General features: G+C 43.6%; 1 protein-coding gene across 1 annotated transcript in view; it reads left to right on the top strand.

Moving 5' to 3' along the window:
• Positions 1-19,046, top strand: part of mrn (general transcription factor IIH subunit 4 marionette) — a 43,170-nt gene extending 24,124 nt beyond the window's left edge. Inside the window, exons 8-14 of the mRNA XM_075867008.1 lie at positions 116-199; positions 7,632-7,764; positions 7,922-7,973; positions 8,254-8,332; positions 16,574-16,621; positions 16,723-16,863; positions 18,886-19,046. Coding sequence (XP_075723123.1) covers positions 116-199; positions 7,632-7,764; positions 7,922-7,973; positions 8,254-8,332; positions 16,574-16,621; positions 16,723-16,863; positions 18,886-18,996 — 648 coding nt within the window. The 3' untranslated portion in view covers positions 18,997-19,046. The remainder of the gene's footprint in view (positions 1-115; positions 200-7,631; positions 7,765-7,921; positions 7,974-8,253; positions 8,333-16,573; positions 16,622-16,722; positions 16,864-18,885) is intronic.
• The last annotated feature ends 2,097 nt before the right edge of the window (positions 19,047-21,143 follow it).

A 21,143-nucleotide genomic window follows, 5' to 3' on the forward strand; every position in this document is an offset into this window, starting at 1 on the left:
GTACAGTGCTTAGATTAACCATCGCTTTTAAGTAGCGACACGTTTTTTACATTGATGTTATCGTTTTTGGATAAAGCCAGAAAGGTAGGCAGCATGCTCTTTTTTTTTTTTCCAGGATTACAGCACTGAAGGCATGTCAGAATCTCTGCTAGTTTTCCTGCAGCATCTGAGGGAGTTTGGACTTGTTTATCAAAGAAAGGTGAGCTCAGAATTTGTTGTCCTGTTGGATTTTTTAAAGCACCATTATTAATATGTTATAGCACGAGAACTTTTGTTAGCGTGCATATATGTTAAATTTGCAAACATAGTGGGAAGGCTTGTAAAACATGAAAATAAAGGGATCTTTTTGTGGCCTATTTTTAGTCCCAGAGCAATACCGCCCTTTAAATACAGAATAATTTTCATGCTCCACAAGCGACTGTGGACCAATTTTAAGTTTGGCACCACCACAGTGGTTTAGCGCTAAAGTACTCGGCTGCTGACCCGCAGAGCGCGGGATCGAATCCCGGCTGCGGCGGCTGCATTTCTGATGGAGGCGGAAATGTTGTAGGCCCGTGTGCTCAGATTTGGGTGCACGTTAAAGAACCTCAGGTGGTCGAAATTTCCGGAGCTCCCCACTACGGTGTTCCTCATAATCATATGGTGGTTTTGGGACGTTAAACCCCACATATCAATCAATCAATTTTTCCAAACACTTTGCGTAAAGATATAAGTAATTATTCGTACCTCATATGAATAATCCTGTAATCCATGCCCACTCTTGCAATTTGTATGCATCACATGCACAAGCACACATTTATTAGTTTAGTTGGAAAAAACTTTATTGAAGCACACATTTATCATATTAATACTTTTTGATACTCGTGTCAAATGTACTCTTCTGAACAGCCATTATGTCAACTGCTTTCACAATTCTCATACTCTGTTGACATAAAGGTAACCTTGCTAGTGCCCTGGAAATTCAAGAATTGTTGAAATGATCCATCAGCCTGTCACCAAGCACCTAGCCCAAAAGTGACGAGCCTTTAAAATAATTTTAACTACAGTAAAACCTCATTAGATGTATGTGGGGGTTTAACGTCCCAAAACCACCATATGATAGTAAAACCTTATTAGCTTAAAGGCCTCGGGACTGATGAAAATATCCGAATTAAGTGGTATTCTCTATTATTCAAAACAACACTAAATAAAAAAAATCAGCCAAACAATGTTATACAGGGGAGTTGCACTTTTTTTGTTGAAAGTCTGCCTACGTGGGAAAAAATTTCTCCATGCGAGACAAATGCTTCCGGTAGTTCCCAGCACTGCAGTCATATTCTCCAGCCTGTCAATGAGGCAATGCATCTCAGCCTTGCTGCCACCACATTTAAATGAAGCTGAGCACAACACTCAACGCACCGATGATCGCCGCCAAAGGAAGTGCTCGGGAGAGCTTGTCATCCCTGTCAACACTGGAGGCCGAGCCAGTCATTCTCGCAGGGATAGCGCTGTCTATGTTGGCATAAGAAGTATGCACTGCGCTTGACATTCGCGTACTCGGAGAGTCTAACTGGAGTGCACTCCTAGTCCGCGTGCAGCGCTTCATAGCAAGTGCAGCGAGTCCCCCCTTCTTCAAATGGGCAGGAACAGTACACTCCGTAGAGACCGCCTCTTCCTTCACAAACCTGGCATGCTCAAAACACAATCGAACAAAAGGGGTCTCAACTGCACCTACACATAAACAATGAGACATATAGCACCAAGGAGGTCAATGGTATACTCCTTGTTGTTATCATAGCAAATGAGCGTTCGCTATAACATGATAGCAGTATACCTTCCTCGTGTGGAGTATGATGACCTGGTCTATCGGCTGCGATAGTGATGCCGTGTTGGGGAGCAGAAATGCCAGCTTAATTGTATGCAGGTTCTGAATGTTGCCATGAGCTGGGCAGTTATAGCAGGCTGAGACGAATGGAGCGCTCGCATTGACTCGCACAAACCTCAGCAGCTGAATTCCAAAAGACACAAAAAGTGCACAAAAGGTTCACTTTATTAGCATGGCAACCTTCGCTGTTGGGACACGATGATGATCATGATCGCTGTCGCCACATAGCTGCCTGGTAGATGTGAACCCATTTGCTCAAACGCTGTTTACGACATATTTCCAGTCGAAAAAGCATGGCCTTTGAGATAGTTATTTGAAAAAAAAAGTATTTTGTGCTAATTACAGCCTCTGAGATTCGAAACACCCTTTGCATTGCTTGGAAGTCACGGCCAAGGGTGGCAAATAAAGGGGCCATGGCACCGAATTTTCTGTCATAATTTGTGTTATGTGCTTTGTACGTTCAGAAATGAGCTGGCAAAATTTTTGCTCATTTGGTTCTGTTCTTAATTATTGAATATTTTTATAGACATGCACGCAGTCCGAGACTGGGCAACAACACTGGCGCACTCGCTAGCCGTGACGTAACAAATAGCTCGCTGTGTGAGCGTGTGCATTCCAGCGAACGATATTTTTCTGTGATCAGCTGCGCATGAAGTGAAGATATATCATTTTCGCTTTCTTTGGCTTGGTACTGAAATTAAATGATTTGCAGTGGCTGAAAGTAAAGTAGAAGAATAGGGCCCTGCTCGGTGAAGCGCATGACGTCCCAGGCGCCATGGTCGCCGGGGGTTGTTGGCGGTCGACGGTGATTGTAGCTGGTGACTTCGAGGGCTTGTTTTGCATTGAATTATTTTTTTACAGTCTACTCAAGATGCACTTTTCACCAAGTCTACTTTTTGTATATGTGGATAATTAAAGGAGCACTGACATCAAATTTACTCATGTTAAGATTTTTGTTTCCAAGAGTAGCTGTTGACCCATAGTAGCAATTCGTGACCCAAAATAGAACTAACGGACGAATGACTATCAGTTTCATTGATTTGTATCACGGGTATATAGCATGATTTAAGATGGCTACCAAGCCTGCCATTTTTAGCACTGGGAGTGCTTCCTCACGGTCGCTTACAAATCGTGCCACCACTGTCCACTTTTCCAGAGAAAGAAGTGACGTGGGGCTCAGCTGGTCTGCTAACATTTCATCTGCTAGGTGCATATGCTCAGTCATGCCTTGCCTCTTTCTTTGGACCACAGCTGGCGTTCCGCTGGCACGGCAAAGATGACCGAATCTGAGTTGTCCGTGCTTTTGTGGTGCAGTTCGGGGGTCCGATACATCAGCCCTTGGAATCAGCCCGGCAATTGCCTCCCTAAATAACGGGACTAGTGCGATTATTCTGGCATTCGTGACAGGACCTTTTCGGTGCGCAGTGTGTCAAAAGTAGGGAGAAAGAGCTTAGAGTCCCTGGTAGTGCTATCGGATCGATTTTTTGTTTGTTACACGGTATTCTCGCTAACAAGTGTGCAGAGCGTGTTTCGATATTCAGAGTCAGGCAGATAGTTTGTGCATGTGGCTGAGTTTTATTTGAGAAGCACCATGGATCCGGACAAGCTAGTAACTCTTGGTGAGAAGATGGGTTTTTCTAGCGCCGAACTAAGGAAGTAGATGAGCCAGAAGGAGAAAGAGGCGGCGGAAAGAGAGAGGTTGGCAGCTGAAAGGGCGAAGGAAGAAAGGGAAGCTGAGATGGCTGAGAGGAAAAGGCAGCGGCAGCACGAGATGGAACTCGAGCAGCTCCGTTTTCAACAGCGAAGTGAAACTCCCGTCCAGGCTAAAGTCGACAGCAGCATAAAGCAAGATAATAGCTTCCGTTTGAATCCAAGCATATTACTCGTAGCGTTTGATGAGAGGAAGGACGACCTTGATGTGTACCTTCACAGATTTGAGACTGTTGCTTGGAGTCGGAATTGGCCGGAGCTTCAATGGGCAACTGCTTTGAGTACTTGCTTCAGTGGCGAAGCGCTCAGTGTGTACGGAAGGCTGACGCCCACCAATGCAGCGAACTATGCAAAAGTATAGGCTGCTTTACTGAAGTGATTCAGATTCACTCTGGAGCACCTCCGAGACAGATTTCGGAAGGGAAAGTCAGCTGATGGTGAGACGGCTACGCAGTATGCCACTCGACTTAGCCACTATTTTGACAGATAGATCGAGCTTTCGGGGGCAGCTCAGGAGTACGGTGAGCTTAGAGAGCTCCTTATTAGAGAGTAATTTCTCACCAGTTGTCACCCGAGCCGGTTGCTGTACTTGAAAGAAAGGAGAGCTAAGTCATTGGAAGACATGCTTGAATTGGCCGATCAATTCTTTGAAGCACAAGGTGGCACGAATATGTCCAAAGTCAAGAAGGAGAATCCCGTACAGTTGAAAAAATTGGCACCCGAAAAAAAAAAAAGCATGCCCCGGAGAGTGCTATGCAATGCTTTCTGTGCAACCAAGTGGGTCATTGCGCTAACAGTTGTCAAACCAACTTCATGTGTCCCAGTGTAACAAAATGCTTTAAATGTGGTTAGTCTGGGCACAAGGCAGACGTATGTCAAAACGAAGCGAGTAAAACCCACCAAGTAGCCTGCATGCATGACCAAAAGACGAAGATGAAGACATTAGCGAAGGATTTGTGGAGCTCAAAAGCGGGAAAAAGTTTTGTATTGGTGGGTGCTGTCATGACAACGCGGCCAACAGGTGTTATGAAGGGACGGCCAACACTGCCTGGGAAAGTTGCGGACAAGAAGATCACCGTGTTAAGAGACACAGGAAGCTCTTCTGTGATCGTGTGGGAGAATTTAGTGCGTGACAGCAAGCTGACAGGCGAAACGAGGCCTGTTTGCCTCGTTGACGGCTCGGTTCGAATGCTTCCTGAAGCTGAGATTGAAGTTGAGTCATCTTACTTCAGCGGGAAAGTTACTGCCCTGTGCATGACAACCCCCCTGTACGACTTTATCATCATAAACATTGACGGAGCGTGAGGGCCGCACGACCCAGAATGCTTGGGGGAAGACCCAAAGATGGAGCCCTCGGCAACATGGGAACCTCGAGGTGCAGTGGAGGAGAATCTTATGAAAGATTTTGCCCGAGCTCAAGATGAAGCCATGGTGCACAGGAAAGGCAGTCATGAGGTCACCAGGCCAGACGGGAAAACATGTCGGGCAGGTGAGACTGCAGCAAAACGACCACCGTCAACAAAGAGTGAAAAAGTGGTGAAGTTGGCTAGCCAGACCCAAAGCCGCGTCGTGCACGAGCTGGCGAAGAATCAGCAGCGACTGTTTGAACGTGAGGGGACCCTAACAGTGTCGAAAGTGTCGACCATGATAGAGAAGCCACCTCAGATACTGTCGTTCAAAATGGCTCGCCAAAACAGAAAGAAGAAAAATAAGGAAAGGTGGAGTGAGCACCACAAAAAAGGATGTAAGCATGACATGGAGCACACAGGATAGATGTTGAGGGTGAGTTTGAATGTGTTGGGCAGTTTAAACCTCATTGAGTATTTTATTGTTATGTTGTGTTTAAATTTATGTATGTCGATTGAGCCCAAAGTGTCTGTCGCGGTGACGTGATGTCATTGATAAGTTTACATAAGTGTTGTAAGGGTGGACCCTTGTACGTTTGTATTGTTTAAATTGTGTGATGGAGTGTTGTAGTACATGTGGTTATATTTCATGTGCCGTGAAAGCGAATTGCAATTTGAAATTTTATTGAGTGTGCTATTGGGAATGTTACATGCCATGAGGGATGGACTGAATTAGAGACTCTATATGTGGGGCATTTATTATGTGATGTTTGGTTCACACTCATTTGTGTTGTTTCGTATATTATGTGATAATATTCTTAAAGTGGGGGGCAATCTCACAAACGAGCGCTCCGAATTCTAGCAGCGGCGACCATACCGGGTGTCATTCGAATGTAATAAAAGCCGGGGCAAAGAAAAAATAAGCATCATAGGGTGCCACACGCGTGCCTTTTCTCCCCCTCGAAGGCACCGCCACCGACTAACCTCCTCGCATCTATCGCCGAGCGTATTCCAGAAACATCGAAAAGGAAGGCGTCAGTCACTCTGGTTGCGTCACGGCTCACGGAGAGTTCAAAAAAAGTCTCGCGTCTTCTCTAGCTATGGCTGTGCAGCGCACCGGCGAAACTTCTAGAACCCACGGAGAACGTATATAAGCCAGCAGCGAAGGGAGTCGCAGGAGGAGATGAACAGGTTTTCCTCCTGCGGCTGAAAGCTTGTGCTACAGGCAGAAGTGTTTGCTTATGGCCTGTGGGTGAAGATATGTTCTGCAGTCGCAGCGCGTGACTGGCCGACGTGTTACCAGCGAAGAAGTTTCGTTATCTAAGTGCGGCCATTTGACGACGCAAGATTTCCTAGAAGAGAAACTTTGAGAGCAGCGGAACGACAAACGCCACTGGACTTTGAGTGCTTGTTTCCTTGAAGAGGAGCTTTCAAACTTTGTTCCAAGAACTTTGGACTGAATTTATTTGGGAAACATTTCAGTCTATAAGTGTATTGGTTAGTTAGGGTAGGTCAGCCCCTTCCAAAACCCAGTTTTTGAAAAAAAATTTTTTGAGGTATTTGACATTCTTGAGTTCACTGTCTATTCAAGAATACTTAGAGAAAAAATGATGTAACTATGTTGAGTCACTCAAAAGTTATCACCATTTTTTCAACCCCTAATGGATGCATCCAAAACTGAAATTGAATGTTACTGTTTCCACAACACCTACCATGTCGTCATAAATATTTTTCATGTACATATCATATAATGCTCTAATACGTTTTAGAGCTTGCAGAACATAATGTTCTAACTTTATTTTAAAATTTTCACTGCTTGTTTGGAACACTCCACTTGTCTAATTGTGCACGTTTTCGTTCAGCAGTCAGTGTTGTTTTCTATGCCATTTAGAGTTCTAAGGTTAATTTCTGGCTTTTTAAAGAGAAACCTATGATATTTCATACAACATGGCGAAGTATAGGACGAAACAGAAGCGTAAATGCAAGTTAGCCATTCAATATGCCAAGCGTGGACCCACTGAGGAACCATGGGGATGAGAGTTACCTACAGACACAAAACGAGCTAGGAAAAAAATACTTCTTTTGGCTCACTCAAGAATAGCTTGTACCACTTCAAAAGAGGTCCCAAGCTATCAGCCTGGGGAATTTCAGGCGCATTGACTTTTGCTTTTGTTACATGGACATCGGTTTAAATCTTCAAAGCTATTTTTCTCGAAAAGCAATTTTTCGCGTCCTAGGGTTACGCTAACAATAGTTTGCTGGCGCGCCAGAAAGGCCCAAATCTAAATTTTTCATGCTTTCGTGGTGTAATTCGGAGGGCCGATACGTCAGCCCTTAGAATTAGCACGGTGATTGCCTCCTTAATTAACGGGACTAGTGATATGAGGCTGGCCTTCATTTTTGTGTCTAACATAAAGTTTTCAGTCAGAAAAATGGAAGTGAGGCTTTTAAATATTAGCATGTTTCCACGCAGTTACCCTGTAGCATAGAAAAAAATTGTAGTTTTTTTTAGTGGATTTATTTGAGCTATGTGTAATTACTGAATGAAAATGCCCTACATGAATGTCCTGGAAGCACTGATGTGTAAAAAAAAAATTAGCTACAGAGCAAGCTGTAGTGTGCTTCTAAACTGATTTGGTAATTAGTGATTAAATAGGAGGCCCCTTTTGCTTCAGAGCCTATTTCAAGAATGCTGATTTTACCTTTATTAGCGGAGGTCAGGTCGTTTCTACCCAACTCGGCTTGCCATCAACCTGGCATCTGGACTGAAGGAGACTACCCTGCGCAGCTTTGAGGCAGGTTACATAATGGTTGAGACCAACTACAGGGTGTATGCCTACACAAGTAAGTCCTTTTACATATTCACATATGTGTGGTGTTTTTTCTGTCTGATCTGTATTCAATGTATGCCAAATAAAAAAAAAAGTGATGTTAATTTAGTGCTAAAAATAAGATGTTTTGAATAGTATCAAACTGAATATTACATGTTTTTGCATTTCAGATTCTCCACTCCAGGTAGCCCTGCTAGCACTGTTTTGTGAGCTGTTGTACAGGTTAGATGTATGATTATTCAGTAGACTATCAGTAAACAGAAATCTCTTAAACAAAACTGTTGCTTGAATGGAACAACTTCATCTAGTAGGATTTGTTTCTTCTTTGATTTCTTCAGTCATGTTCATCTCTCAGTTATCAGAACTCCTGTTAATCGGAACCAATCTTCCTAGTCCCTTCAGTTTCTGTTTACTGTAATAGTGTACTCAAATTTTTTCCCATGCTTAACTAGCGCACGGCAGCAGCCAGAGATCACACGTTTTTTTTTTTTGCTGTGCACAGGTTTCCAAACCTTGTTGTTGCCAGACTAACAAGAGAGAGTGTCCGGCAAGCACTTCGTAGTGGCATTACATCAAATCAGGTGAGTGGCTCATTATAATTGCTGCGGTAAGCTGTCCCGACAGAACTGTAAGTTGAGCTAGTTAGATTTTATTAATACTAATAAAAATAGCAAAAACTGAAGGATACAAATGCAAGCCAGAGTGGTGAATTGTCTATGCTATGTGTGACAATTTTTGTAAATTGATCAAGCCATAAGAGGGACCATAACAGTTTACCTTTATTTTTTACCACACATTGGGCATGTTTATCAAGAGCTAATTGACCACAATAAAAAGCATGAAAGAGCCTTTCATATTTGGATGCAAACAGATAGCCTGAGTTATGTAAATAAGAGTGAGTGAAGTATTCACTCACTGAAATGAATTACTCAGTCAAGAGCTCTTTTAAAGGGACACTAAAGGCAGCTACTAAGTAATTGTTGATTGTTGAAGTAGCAGTCTAGAAACCTCGTAGTGTTACTTTTGTGCCAAGGAAGGGCCTATTTTGAAATAAAATTACATTTTAGTGGTCTGCATTGGGTTAGCGCACTTCAAATTACCCGCCTCAAGAAGCGGACCAACCAGACCGACTCACGTCACTGTTGCTGTGCACAACGTTGCCCGGCCTTACTGCTTTAGTAGCAGCAGACCAAAAGCAGCTGGAGCCACAGCAGCAACAATGGCCATCGATGTATTTCCCACCATTTGCCCAGAAACTGCAGACGTTTTTTTTTTTATTGTTATTCAACTGTGCCCCGCTAGATGGCACCACCTGTCCAATGTAACTACGCGAAAATTGTATTTTTGAACCACTTGCGCCATTCCCCATAGTAACGTCCGGCGTTTTTTTTTTTTTTTTCTCCACGAAGCGAACTTAAACGAACAGGCGGCATTTTATTGCATCTCTTGATGCACGGAAGGTTCTTTATTTAGTGCAGCTAGATCGATTACTAGTGAATAATTGTAGGCGGTTCGTCTGATGTCATCGGGATCATTTTGACAATGTCCTACTGTGGCGCATGTGTTCTTGTGCATTTACCTTAATCTTTCGGTAAGCAGGGCACTGTTGTTGATAATATTGTCGTTTTAGATGTCATACATGGAGCTTTCACTCTGATGTAAATTGTTATTTGACTTTCGTGTCCCTTTAAAAATACTACTGCACCCTTTTCATGGGCAGTCATTGCTAAATTGTATAATTGTAAGAAAGAAAAGTAGCAAGTGACTTCTGATATGTGGCAAAGTCACGACGATACCTCTTCATTGTAATGCAAGTTGCTTTATGAATTTTTTAAAGTGACAGTGTACGAAATCTTGGTGGTAGTGAAATGAATATCGTGGTACAATATCAGCAACTTGACTACTCTTAACCGTTTGAGGCAAGTGCTCTCAAGAGTTTTTTTTTAACCACGTTTTTACGGAATGACGATGAATTTCATTTTAGAATAGCTGGAGCTGGAGTACCTGGAATAAAAAAACAACATAAGAATAAAAATCCCCACTTATTTAGTTTAGGTTGAACATGCAGGCTGAACATTTCTTGAATTTCTTAAAGTCTTGATGATGGCGTAAATGCATTGACTATGCCATGGCAGTTGTCGGCAGCCACTATGCTTGTTGGGTCACCACCTCTTGGGAGCTAGGTCTGGTAGAGTAAACTGTGACTAGGCACCCCATTGTAATGCTATTCTCATTCCATCTTGCTTGTCGGGCACATGGAATAGTGCCAAAAGTCAACTGCATGTTTAGTGAAGAGCTTAGGAATGCTACACATAAAGAAAATTCTGAATAAATTTAATCTCATTTCTTTTTTTAGACCAGACATCTTTATGATACTTCTTTAGCATGTGAAAAATCAGGTCATATTATGTCATCCTGACTCTTTATAAGAGTATGCTTGGCAAAGGACCTATCTATTATGGAGTGGCTTACTATGGAGTGTTGGTTTTGCTAGTGGGGACATCATTCCAGAAAGCGAAATTTGTTACTATTAGTTCTAGACACATGATTTTTCCAGAGAATGCTCAGCTTTGTATACTGATTTTATATATGTGATTACATTATCTTTACACCAATTCCCCCCCCCCCCCCCAGAAAAAAAGAAAAAGGCAGAACGATTTTTATTTTATGAATTTGGGATGTGGCTTGCTTAAAAAGTAGTGAATTTTGGAAGCTCAAATTCAGCAGCCACGTTTCTGAATGTTCAAACAGTGCAAATATGAAATTTAATGTTTGTCTCTGAATTTTAGCCAAAGTTATGAAGTCTTCAAGTCGCAGTTTCGTAGCTGTGAATTTTTGCTGGTATTTTTTAGAAGATTTCATAATGTTGAGATCTCATAGATACTTTATTATCGTTTTCTTGCACTCATTGATCCTCTAGCATTCAAGCAAAAAAAATAAAGAAAATCGAATTAGTGTTGATGACGCACTGTTGATCCCGAAATTCAAAACATGCTACAAATCTCTGAGAAAATCGCAAAAAACTGAAAACTTGCAAAAATGAACATGAAGCTACAAAACTTATCCCTCAGAAAGCCCTTGGGGAGTAATCTGAAGCAGGCTTTTATTTGTGCTTCTTCCTTGCGGCTGCCTAGAATGCCGCTGAAGATGCACGCTTCCTCTTCGCGCTAGATGCACGGCGGTAGTCTTTATCGACTGCCCACTGGCTGCCGTGACTTGTTGCCTCTAGCTGCAGTTCGCCCAAATTAAGTGAACTTGACTCCTTGTTTCCTGGGTTGAAAGGCATAACAGCATCTGCCACGGCAGTCTAAACAGCAAACAATTACACATTCTTGTCTTTTTGTGACAGGCTGTACATAACAGAGTACAATGCCTCATTCGTATTCCGTGTTTTTGCTCTCACACATCTTTGCTGGAGCTGCTTGTCAGAAAAGCGGTCGTACACAAGGCGCAGCGCATAGCTGACAGCCTCTGGCAAGTTGTACTTGCTTTTTGGCATGTGCTCATTTCTTGCCATGGCTTCTTTGTTCTTGCAGCATGAGTTGGGGCCCTGTCGAGAATAGCTGGGGTTAGGTTTTTGGTCAGTGAACGTCACATGATAATATGTAGCCCACACCGCCTTGTGCATCTTGTCCAGATTCCCGGAATGGGATTTGACTGCCCAGCCGTAGTAACTCGTCAATCTTGTGATGATGTCGCCCGTGAGCTGGCCCTTGCCACTCATGCGCTCTCCACCCTTCCCATTGTGCTCAGGGTGTCTACCAACCTGGAAAACCTGCAAAAGTCGGGGAATTCGGATCCTTCTGGAAAAGTCACGGAGAAGTCAGGGGATTTCGAAAAACCTGGCCAGGTCATGGAAACTGACAGCAGTTCTGTGCGTTTGTCAGAAAAATAAGCATTATCATTGATCAATGCTTAAAAAGTCGCTCTTTCAACTGCAACTACAGTGAGCTGCTAGAAGGCGTGTGAAAAAAAAAATGATGACATAACTGTTGCTTCTTAATGTAAACGTGGAAGGATACACCGACCCACAGAACACAAAGTTGACTGGCATTGCAGCACCCGATACAGGAGCCTTGTTCGTAAAATAAAAGCCATAAGAAAGACACACCGTATCTAAGTACGCCTAAATACAGTACGTGACGTAACTAGCGAGAGTACATTGTCAGAAGCATCCCACCATCACTTCTTTGCGCATATGTGCAGTCGTCTGTATTTGGATATTCCAGGTGCACGTATGATGCAAGCTTCTTTTAAGTGAGGAGCATTTTATTGTCGCATCTGCTCGTAAGTGCGGCGTCAGCGGGGGTGTCCACACCCCTACTGCGCATGCTTACAATCTTGTGCCAGCTGTTGCTCCCCCCCCCCCCCCCCATCTCTCGCCTCGCAAGGCCGATGCAGGCAGCGTCTGCTAATGAAAACCGACTGCTTGCACTGCACAACCATTCACTGACCAACCCGTGTATGTAGGCGCTGGATTGGGTGTTCGGAATGCAGTCAAGGGCATCTTTACTTGACTTACGCTTGACTTGGTGCTTTGCTTGACTATAGTGGATGCGATGGAAGCAACAGTACCTTCAACCAGTAGTGGGGCACAACCCGACATCAGTGTCCCACCACTCGTTGAAGGCCACCACTCGTTGAAGGCACCGTTTCTTCTTCATTCAATAAATACGAATAATAAAGATGAAATAACAATTAAACATTCCTAAACCTTACTCAATTGCGCAATATTCACGCGATACCTACACCGCTTCGTGACGCATTTACTCAAGTCCCCTCCCGTGGGAAGATGCGAGTTTTTTCTTTGTTCAGAAGACGTGCGTTTTACAAGTCTATTTTGCGAGTCTATTTCGTCTATTTCGTGTTCAGCGAGGGCAGTTTAGGCAATGCGTCGTTCCATGGCATCATATTTGTGTTGTTTAACTCTTTTCTTGAAATCGCCAGTTTCACCAATGTACTGGCTGTCACAATTGTGGCAGCCTATGGCATAAACAAGACCAAGGAAATATCTGCTCGGCAACTTGTCCCTCACATTGGCTAAAGCATTCCTTAGCTTCCATGTTGGTACATGCACTATTTGATGTCTGTTGTTTCTACATATCACCCGGCATATCTGGCTTTCGAACCACAAGATTACTCACATCTCTAAATTTATGCATGTTTGTCTAGGCAACGCCTCCTTTATTTCTTTCAATGCCAGTGCAAATGCGCGCTTATCAACGGGAGCCGTCGGTCCGCCTTAGTTCAGGAAATGGTTGTGATGCGACGCTGCATAAGGGGTCGCGCTGCTTGTGCCACATGTGCTTCCGAGCTCTTTCCCCCGGAAATGCAATAGACATGTTTCTCATACAATATCGTACATCTGTCAAGTTTGTTCCTTCGTGCTCCTTTTTTGTGGCTCGAAGCAATGTCGCTGCCACATCACAGCACAGCACATCTAAAAGCGTTGCAGGGATGCTTTCCCATTGGTTGCTTGTATAGTGCCACGAACGGCAACGAGCTATCTAAAAACACCGTATCTTTTTCAAAGCCAGCGTGACCGCCAACATAGTAAACACGAGGAATGCAAGACGCCACCCCACGAATCTGTACGCAACTAAACGAAAAATTACATCGTATGATTTCCGTCGCGAGGCACTGCACGAGGGTGCTCCCTCGCCCATGACAGCTAAGCGCACGCAAAGGCTAGGCGATGGGTGAGAGCAGGGAAGGGCTAAAGAAGAGGGTGGCGGACAGCTGGATCAGGCGCATCTGGCTGGCATCGATAAAATAGAAGCGGTGGTGTAGGAAGCGATTTCAACTCGGCTTGAAAGCAGTCTGGTTTGTCTAGGCTAGAACTGCCATCAGCAAAAGCTTGCCTGGCTACTAATGCCTTTTATAATTATTATTATTATTATTATTATTATTATAGTAGTATTCTTGGTGATGCAACAGCAAATGTCCTCAGCTACACACTTACTGCTGGTAGCACTTGGGTAACTTCAGCTAAATTTCTCGTTTCAGTTTCATGAAATGTTGTAAATAAATCGGCAATTATTTTTCAGTGTCACGTCCACGAAAGAGTACGTAAGTCAAGGTAACATGCGGACATTCGTGATTCATCTTTGGAATGAAGAAAGCTGTTGCACCTTGACAGATTCCTTTTTGCCACCACATATTCGAAAGTCAGCACTTTAAACGCTGTCCCCAGCTTTCGTTGTAGCCGTTCGAGGACTTTCGTTGTACTTCATGTGTCAGAGCCCAGAGACATAAAATACGAACAGAAAAAGAACGAAAGAAAAATTTGCAGTATGGCTCTGTTCCTGCAACGTTGTCGTTAGTCGTTGTCAAAGCAAGGTACACAAAATACGTAAGTAGTGTTTTTTTTTTTTTTTGCTGAAAAGTATATTTTAAAGGTGCGTAAATTAGGCGGGGACCCAAATCTGTAGTAAATGCAGCAATCCAGGTCGAATCAGATCTAATCCAATCCACATCCTAAGTGGCGTGGGCTACAGCCATTATATAGTAAACTTAATTATACTCCAGTGGTATAACCAGCCAGGCTCTCGCGTTCCGATTTCACACGGATGCCGTGAGATGGCACCACTTCTACGTTTCCTAGTAGCTTTGACTGCAATGTTGGACTGCCGCAGGCTGCTTCAAACTTTCATCTGATGTTATTTTTAACTTGTGTTTGCTTCCTGGTTCTTCCGAACATCAAACAGCTGACTTGCTCACTGCCTGGCTCAGGTGTTTTATTTTGGCCAGAGTACATATTTTTTCACATTTACCACTTGCACTCGGAACATTCCAAGTGTGTCTGGTAAGTATGTCTACTTATTTCATTGGAGCGCCTGATTTTTTTTTTACCACTTGAAGGTTTGTTTGCAGTGCACAGAGATACTAAGCAGAGGTGGCGGTCATGGAATTTGCTTTTAATTATCATGGAAAGCCTGGAAAAGTCAGGGAACTTACAGATATAAATTTGGTAGACACCCTGAGTGCTTCTGCACAAGGTTCCGAAGTGCAGTCACCATGCGCTGCTGCATATGGTTCGCACAGTCTTCTTTCTCGACATTGATGAAGCCATACATTTCGGCTGCGTTGACAGCTCTGTCCAACCAGCTGTCACCATCACAAAACATGGAGATATATCTGAAGCCATGACGCGAAAGTGAGCACTTAATAAAATCATTGCTGCTTCTACTTCCATCTGGTCAGGCTTGCATGAGGTATTTTTCCGGGATGAATGCCTAGATTTCCACTCGGCATATTCTGGGCTGTCAGGTTCGTTCGTTGTCAGGCCACGTTCGCAGCCAAGGCAAAATTTAGACAGCAAACATAGTCAAGCGCATATCCTGAAAAAACGTCTACGGAGGCCATTCTGATGTGAGAGGTGTGTCCTCTTGTGAGCCAGCTTTCATCAAAAGAGACTGCAATATCTCCAGGGTTGCCGAATTTAAGGTCCTTGTAGAGGCTGTCAGCTGTTGCGGCACATTTAGCCATATGATCGACACAAGCTCTCGTTGCTGCTGGCTGGAGCTTTGTTTTTAGGTACTGCTGGTAAGTCTTCGTATGAAGACCTCAGTGTGAAACGCCCGTAGTGACAAACATGTCGGTCAGTGCCGTCTGCTCGTTTCCTGTGCTCTGCCCAGGATGCGCCATGTGAACATTGATCTCGAACAGGTTGCAGTTATTATTACCACCAACTCGTCGCAAACTTCATTTTGAGCTAACTTTCCTGCAGTTTCTGCATTGAAGCGTTAGCTTCACGGCGACGTCGTACTCACGTGCGTTGCGTTCCATAGTCAGCTGTCCCCGGCCACTCCGGCACACTCGGCAAGAAGAACGTTCGTGAAATAAGCTGTTTACTAGGTCAAGGTCAACAATCATATAAGTCGTGGCCGACAAACTTTCGATGCCGCACTCGCTCGTGAGAACACTCATTAGCAATTCATTGCCAAGATCGAGGAAAGGTTCGCTGCTTTCCGTTGTGCACGGCGTTCGGTCATATCCTGGTCAGCCGTGGTAAAAAATGTGGCATCTGTCTTCACACGGTTTGCTCAATCACATATACCTGCAGTCGGAAAGGCTGCGGTCGCAATCGCCGTCGTGCTTTCTGCCGCTGCAGGTCTTCTGTAGCAAAAGCGTTGTCTGCCATCGTAATCAGAAGCGGCGACCTTGTTTGCTGGATGCTCGTTGGAGTATCAACGTGATCAGCCGATTCCGACACCACTGTGGGCGCCATCGCGATTGCCGCTTTGTTGCAGCATCCTTTGTGCTCCTCCGCCGAGGTGATCAGAGATATGCGTGGACAGCTGCGATGATTCATGGCACTCTGGGCGCGTGTTGCCACTGCTACAAGCTGTAGCGATCAGTGGCTGCCTTTAGTCTGGCTGCTATATCTTGGCGTCTGCCCATCAACTGTCCCGCTCAGCTGTGCTGATGTAGCTGCTGCTGACTGTGATGACTCCTCGGACTGCGTGGCACATTTTTTGCATCGCTTGCTGAGTTTATGGAACGTGCAGAACTTGCGAGAACGGTTTGGTATATTGATTCCAAACTGGCTAATATGGCGAAGTTCCTATGAGTGGTGAGCGTGAGATGAGCAAAGCAAAGCAGGGCCGTTTTTGGCATTTTCATTAGTGAAACCAAGTGCTGCGGCGCATAAATACAATTTATTTGGGTAAAGGACGCGTCATTATGAGCTGATTTTTCGCTGGCTGACACATGATGATATGAAGAGAACGAATATCACAAAATTGAAAAATCTATTTTATGAGTTTTTTTTTTGTCACCATGACTCGTCTGCCATAAAAAGGTACCATTTACTTTTCTAGATCATCAAGTTTCTTCGAATGTATGCACACCCTGAGGCCCTGAAACAGGCAAGTGTTTCTCAGCTACTTCACTGTTTACAGCTGCACCAAGTTTTCTTAGTGGGCAGATTTGCAGAACGTCCTATTCAATTACGTCTTTGTCATTGCAGACACCTGTCATCCCTGCAACAATCATGGATCAGCTTCGGCTCTGGGAAATGGAGAGAGATCGATTTGTGTTTCGTGAGGGAGTTCTGTACAGTCAGTTCATCTCACAAACCGATTTTCAACTCCTCAGGAACTATGCCTCGGCAAGTCCCTTGTTTCCCACATTCCGAGACATTGGGCGCTTGAAAGAGACAGTGAGAGGCTGGAAAGCCATATATAAAGTTAAGCTGTAGCTAAGTGTCGTGGGCAGAAATCACAGTAGCAGAATAGTTAGGAGACACAATCATTCAGAACACATGTAGACATAACCCCTCTGATGGAAGGATCCCTTAGACAGGAAGCGTTTTGAGCTTATTGGTAATATACTATGTTTTTGGGTTGTAGTAGCACAAGGATTGAGCAACAGAAAAGGTTGTTGTTTTTTTTTTTTCTTTACACCACCCAAACAAGCTCGGCGATTTGTAAAGTAGACCGCAGCGATCCTGTTTTCTTAATATTACATCGCTGCGCAGAGCCTACCTCTATTTTGAAAAACAATTCCCGCACCCTTTTCCTACGCCTCACCAATCCTTCTTCCACGTGCAGTGACGCAAAGGCTACGATCAGCGACTTGACGCAGCACATTGATTGGTCTAAACCAGGTCTCAACAAACAGTAGTGAAGTCAACGTTAGTTCCAGTTCCCACCCACAACTACGAAACTTCCCCTTGTTTTTTGGCACTGCGGTGATACAGTTGTGGCCTAGCAGTTGTCGCGCGTACATTCTTCCTTCAGCGTGGTTCGCCCTCGACGTGAGCAACACAGGAAAAAAGCGTTGCTCCGTTGTTGGCTGCAAATCAAGCGATTGGGCAGCGGAGAAGCATCGGCACTAGGCAAGCAGTAAACAACCAGGCGTCGCAGCAAGCGGAAGTGCGTTGCGACTGAGCGAGTTCACCGATGGCTTGAATTGCTGATGTCGTGTCACGTTGCCAAAGTGGGCGGAGCCATGACAACAAGCTATGCCTTCCCCTTCATGAGAGAGAGAAGGGTGGCAAGCGAGGCCGTGCGAAAATTTGAAACCAGCTGTAACCAATGTTTTACCCGCTGTAACTTCCTTAATATAGCATTTACTCGCAAAATTCTTACGTCAGCATGTTCACGAAGTAAAAGCGCACATACATATTTCTTTTTATAACGATTTTTGGACCTTAGGGTTGTTTACTGGCCCTTTAATGGTTTGCTGAAAGATTATGTGCAGTAAGAAGGACTGCTGTTGGTGCTGTGTTAGCGTATTAGTGCTGTTATTAACGAACCTAGAATAAAGCATATCTGTTGTCAAGTTCCACCTGAAACGTAGTGAAGCACACAAGTCCGCAGATTGGCCAACACAAATTATTTTATAGCTGAAACACTAAAGTTAATGTTTTGCTCTTCCTAGGTATGGTTACACTCGACATTTTTTTAGGAGAATGCCAGATCATGGAGCCACTGGCTGGTAAATACACAAGGAAAGAGTACAGAAATTGTCTCTCTCTTGCTAAGATTAAAGCAAATAAACGGTGACTTTATGCACATATGAAGTGTGTACATACTTTTTCCAATGCTCAGAAACAATTTAGCATCATTATCTTGTCCATACGAGCTGCTACAGTAGATTTTTTTTTTAACTGTGGCTGTTTCAAGGTAGTATAAGGGTCACTAAAATTTGTTATGGTTTCAGAACCACATTCCGTTTGCCAGGTAATCAGATGTGTGCCTGTGGGGCTGTCTACGAAAATTTGTATGTACACATTGTTTATGTTTTAGTTTCATTCATTCATGTGGAGTTCACTGTACTTCAGTACCTAGTCTCTTTTTTTTCATGTGTTACATGTATTTAGTACATGGATGTGAATGAACTTCTTTTATTTCACTTGTGGCTGTGGCTTGTATGACAGCCTTTTCTTTTTGTAACCTAGAATCTAAACATACTCCATAAAATGTTGTAGAATATTCCTGCAAGATTTAATTATGCAGTACAAAAATGCAACTATATGAGCCAGTTTATTTATATATTAAAATTATTGTTTCTTATGTGGAAGTGCATGTCTCCAAAATGAATCAAGTTTATCATGATGTTACATTTGTAGCGTAGTGAACAACTTAAAAATTTGCTGAATGAGTTATGTTTTCTTCTTATCTTTCAGGAGCTGGGTGTGCTTATATGGGATAATCCTAGTAAGCGGGTCATGGTTGTGAACCGCAATGGCCACGATGAAGTAAAAAAGTTTTGGAAACGGCACAGACAAGACCACTGATCCTATCACATTCTTTGCAATTTGACCAATAAAGAGTACAGTGGTACAAAGCCTGCACCAGTACTGGAATTCACTGCATCATACATTGCTTCAAAAGGGTCTTTGGTGTCTAATTTGTGCCATATCTGTGCCACAAGGTGATTTTGGAACCAAAACTAATGTTGACACCATGCTTTGTGAGAAGATATTACGTGATGCTAGCCATTTTTTACACTTGCGCTACTGCCAAAGCACGTAATCAGCCGATCAAATTATTTAGACTTGTGCGTGATTGCGGCAGTGTGTTTCCTGGTAACCGTTGGCAAAGAACGAAGGCAATGACGTAACTATTGAAAAGCGCGCCAGTATGATTTATAGTCAAGGAGGAAGCTTATAGCCTGGACAGAGTGACTTGGCAGGGTGTCTACAACCTGCCCGGGCAGGTTTGTAGACACCCTGCCAAGTCAGGGAATTAGGACCCTTCTGGTAAAGTCATGGAAAAGTCAGGGAATTTTTGAAAAACCAGGCCAGGTCATGGGAACCGACAGCAGTTCTGTGCAGCCATTAAAAAATAAGCATTACCATTGATCAAAGCTTAAAAAGTCGCTCTTACAACTGCAAATACAGTGAGCTGCTAGAAGAGGTATGAAAAAAAAAAAAAAAAACGGTGCATAACTGTTGCTTCTTAGTTAAACGCAAAAAGATGCACCGACCCATGGAACACAAAAGTTTACTGGCGTTTCAGCACCCAATATAAGAGAGAGTATTGTTCACAATAAAAGCCATAAGAAAGGTACAGCGTACTTAAGTATGCCTAAATACTTGCCATAAACAGCGAGAGTACATTGTTGGAAACGTCCAATTATTCCTGGTCAGCGTATGTACAGTCGTCTGTATCTGGATTCCAGATGCGGGGCTAGATGCAAGCTTCTTTTAAATGCGGAGCATTTTATAGTCGCACATACTCGCAAATATGGCATTGGCGATGGTGTCTACACCCCTAGTGCGCATGCTTGCATCTCGCGTCTCTACCGCATGCTCGTGCCTCGTGGCAACAGAAGCTTTCCGGGCTACTGATGCCTTTAATTATTATTATCATTAGTGTTATTGTTATTGTTGATGCAACAGCAACCATCCTCGGCTATGCACTTATTGCTGGTGGCTCGTGGTTCAAAGGTAGCACTTGTGTAACTTCAGCTAAATTTCTCATTTCTGTTTCCTGAGACTGTGTAAATGAATCTGCAATTATTTTTTAGCGTGACGTTCACAGAAGAGAATGTAAATCAAGGTAACGTGTTGACATCCATGATTCATCTGTGGAATCAAGGTAGCTGTTGCACCTTGACAGATTTTTTCTTGCCAACACATATTTAAACGTCGGCACTTTAAACGCTGTCCCCAGCTTTAATTGCAGCCGTTCGAAGACATCCGTGACACTTCAAGCGTCAGAGCTTAGCGGCACAAAATACAAATATGTATGTGCTTATCGGAGAAAGAAAGAAAGAAAACTTTGCAGTATGACTCTGTTCTTGCAACGTTGTCGTTACTCGTTGTCAAGGCAAGGTACCACACAGAATGCGCAAGTAGTAGTAATTCATTTTTTTTTGCAGGAAAGTATATTTTAGAGGTCTGCAAATTAGGCGAGGATGCAAGTCAATAGTGGAGTTAGTAAATACAGCAGTTCAGGCCGATCTAATTTAATTGAATCGAATCCACATTCCATGTCTGTGGCCCATGGCGTGGGCCACAGACAGTATAGTAAAATTATAGTAGCAGAACCAGCCAGGCTCCCATGTCTTCATAATACGTGGATGCCGCGAGATGGCACCACATCTACATTTTCTAGCAGCTTTGACTGCAATGTCGGACTATCGCAGGCTCCTTCAAGCTTTCAACTGTGGTTGTGTTTGCTTTGTGATTCTTTTGCACATCAAACAATGGACTTGTTCACTGCCTGGCTCAGGGGTTTTATTTTGGCCAGATATAATATTTTTTCATATTTACCGCGCGCACTCAGAACATTCCGAGTGCGTCTGGTAAATATGCTTACTTGTTTTATATGGAGCCCTGATTTTTTAGCACTCGAGAGTTTGTTTCCAGTGCACAGTTTTCCAAGCAGACGTGGCAGTTATGAAATTTGGTTTTAATCGACATGGAAAACCTGGAAA

This window comes from Rhipicephalus microplus, chromosome 6 (genome assembly GCF_043290135.1).
Source record: "Rhipicephalus microplus isolate Deutch F79 chromosome 6, USDA_Rmic, whole genome shotgun sequence".
In the NCBI taxonomy this organism is placed as follows: Eukaryota; Metazoa; Arthropoda; class Arachnida; order Ixodida; family Ixodidae; genus Rhipicephalus; species Rhipicephalus microplus.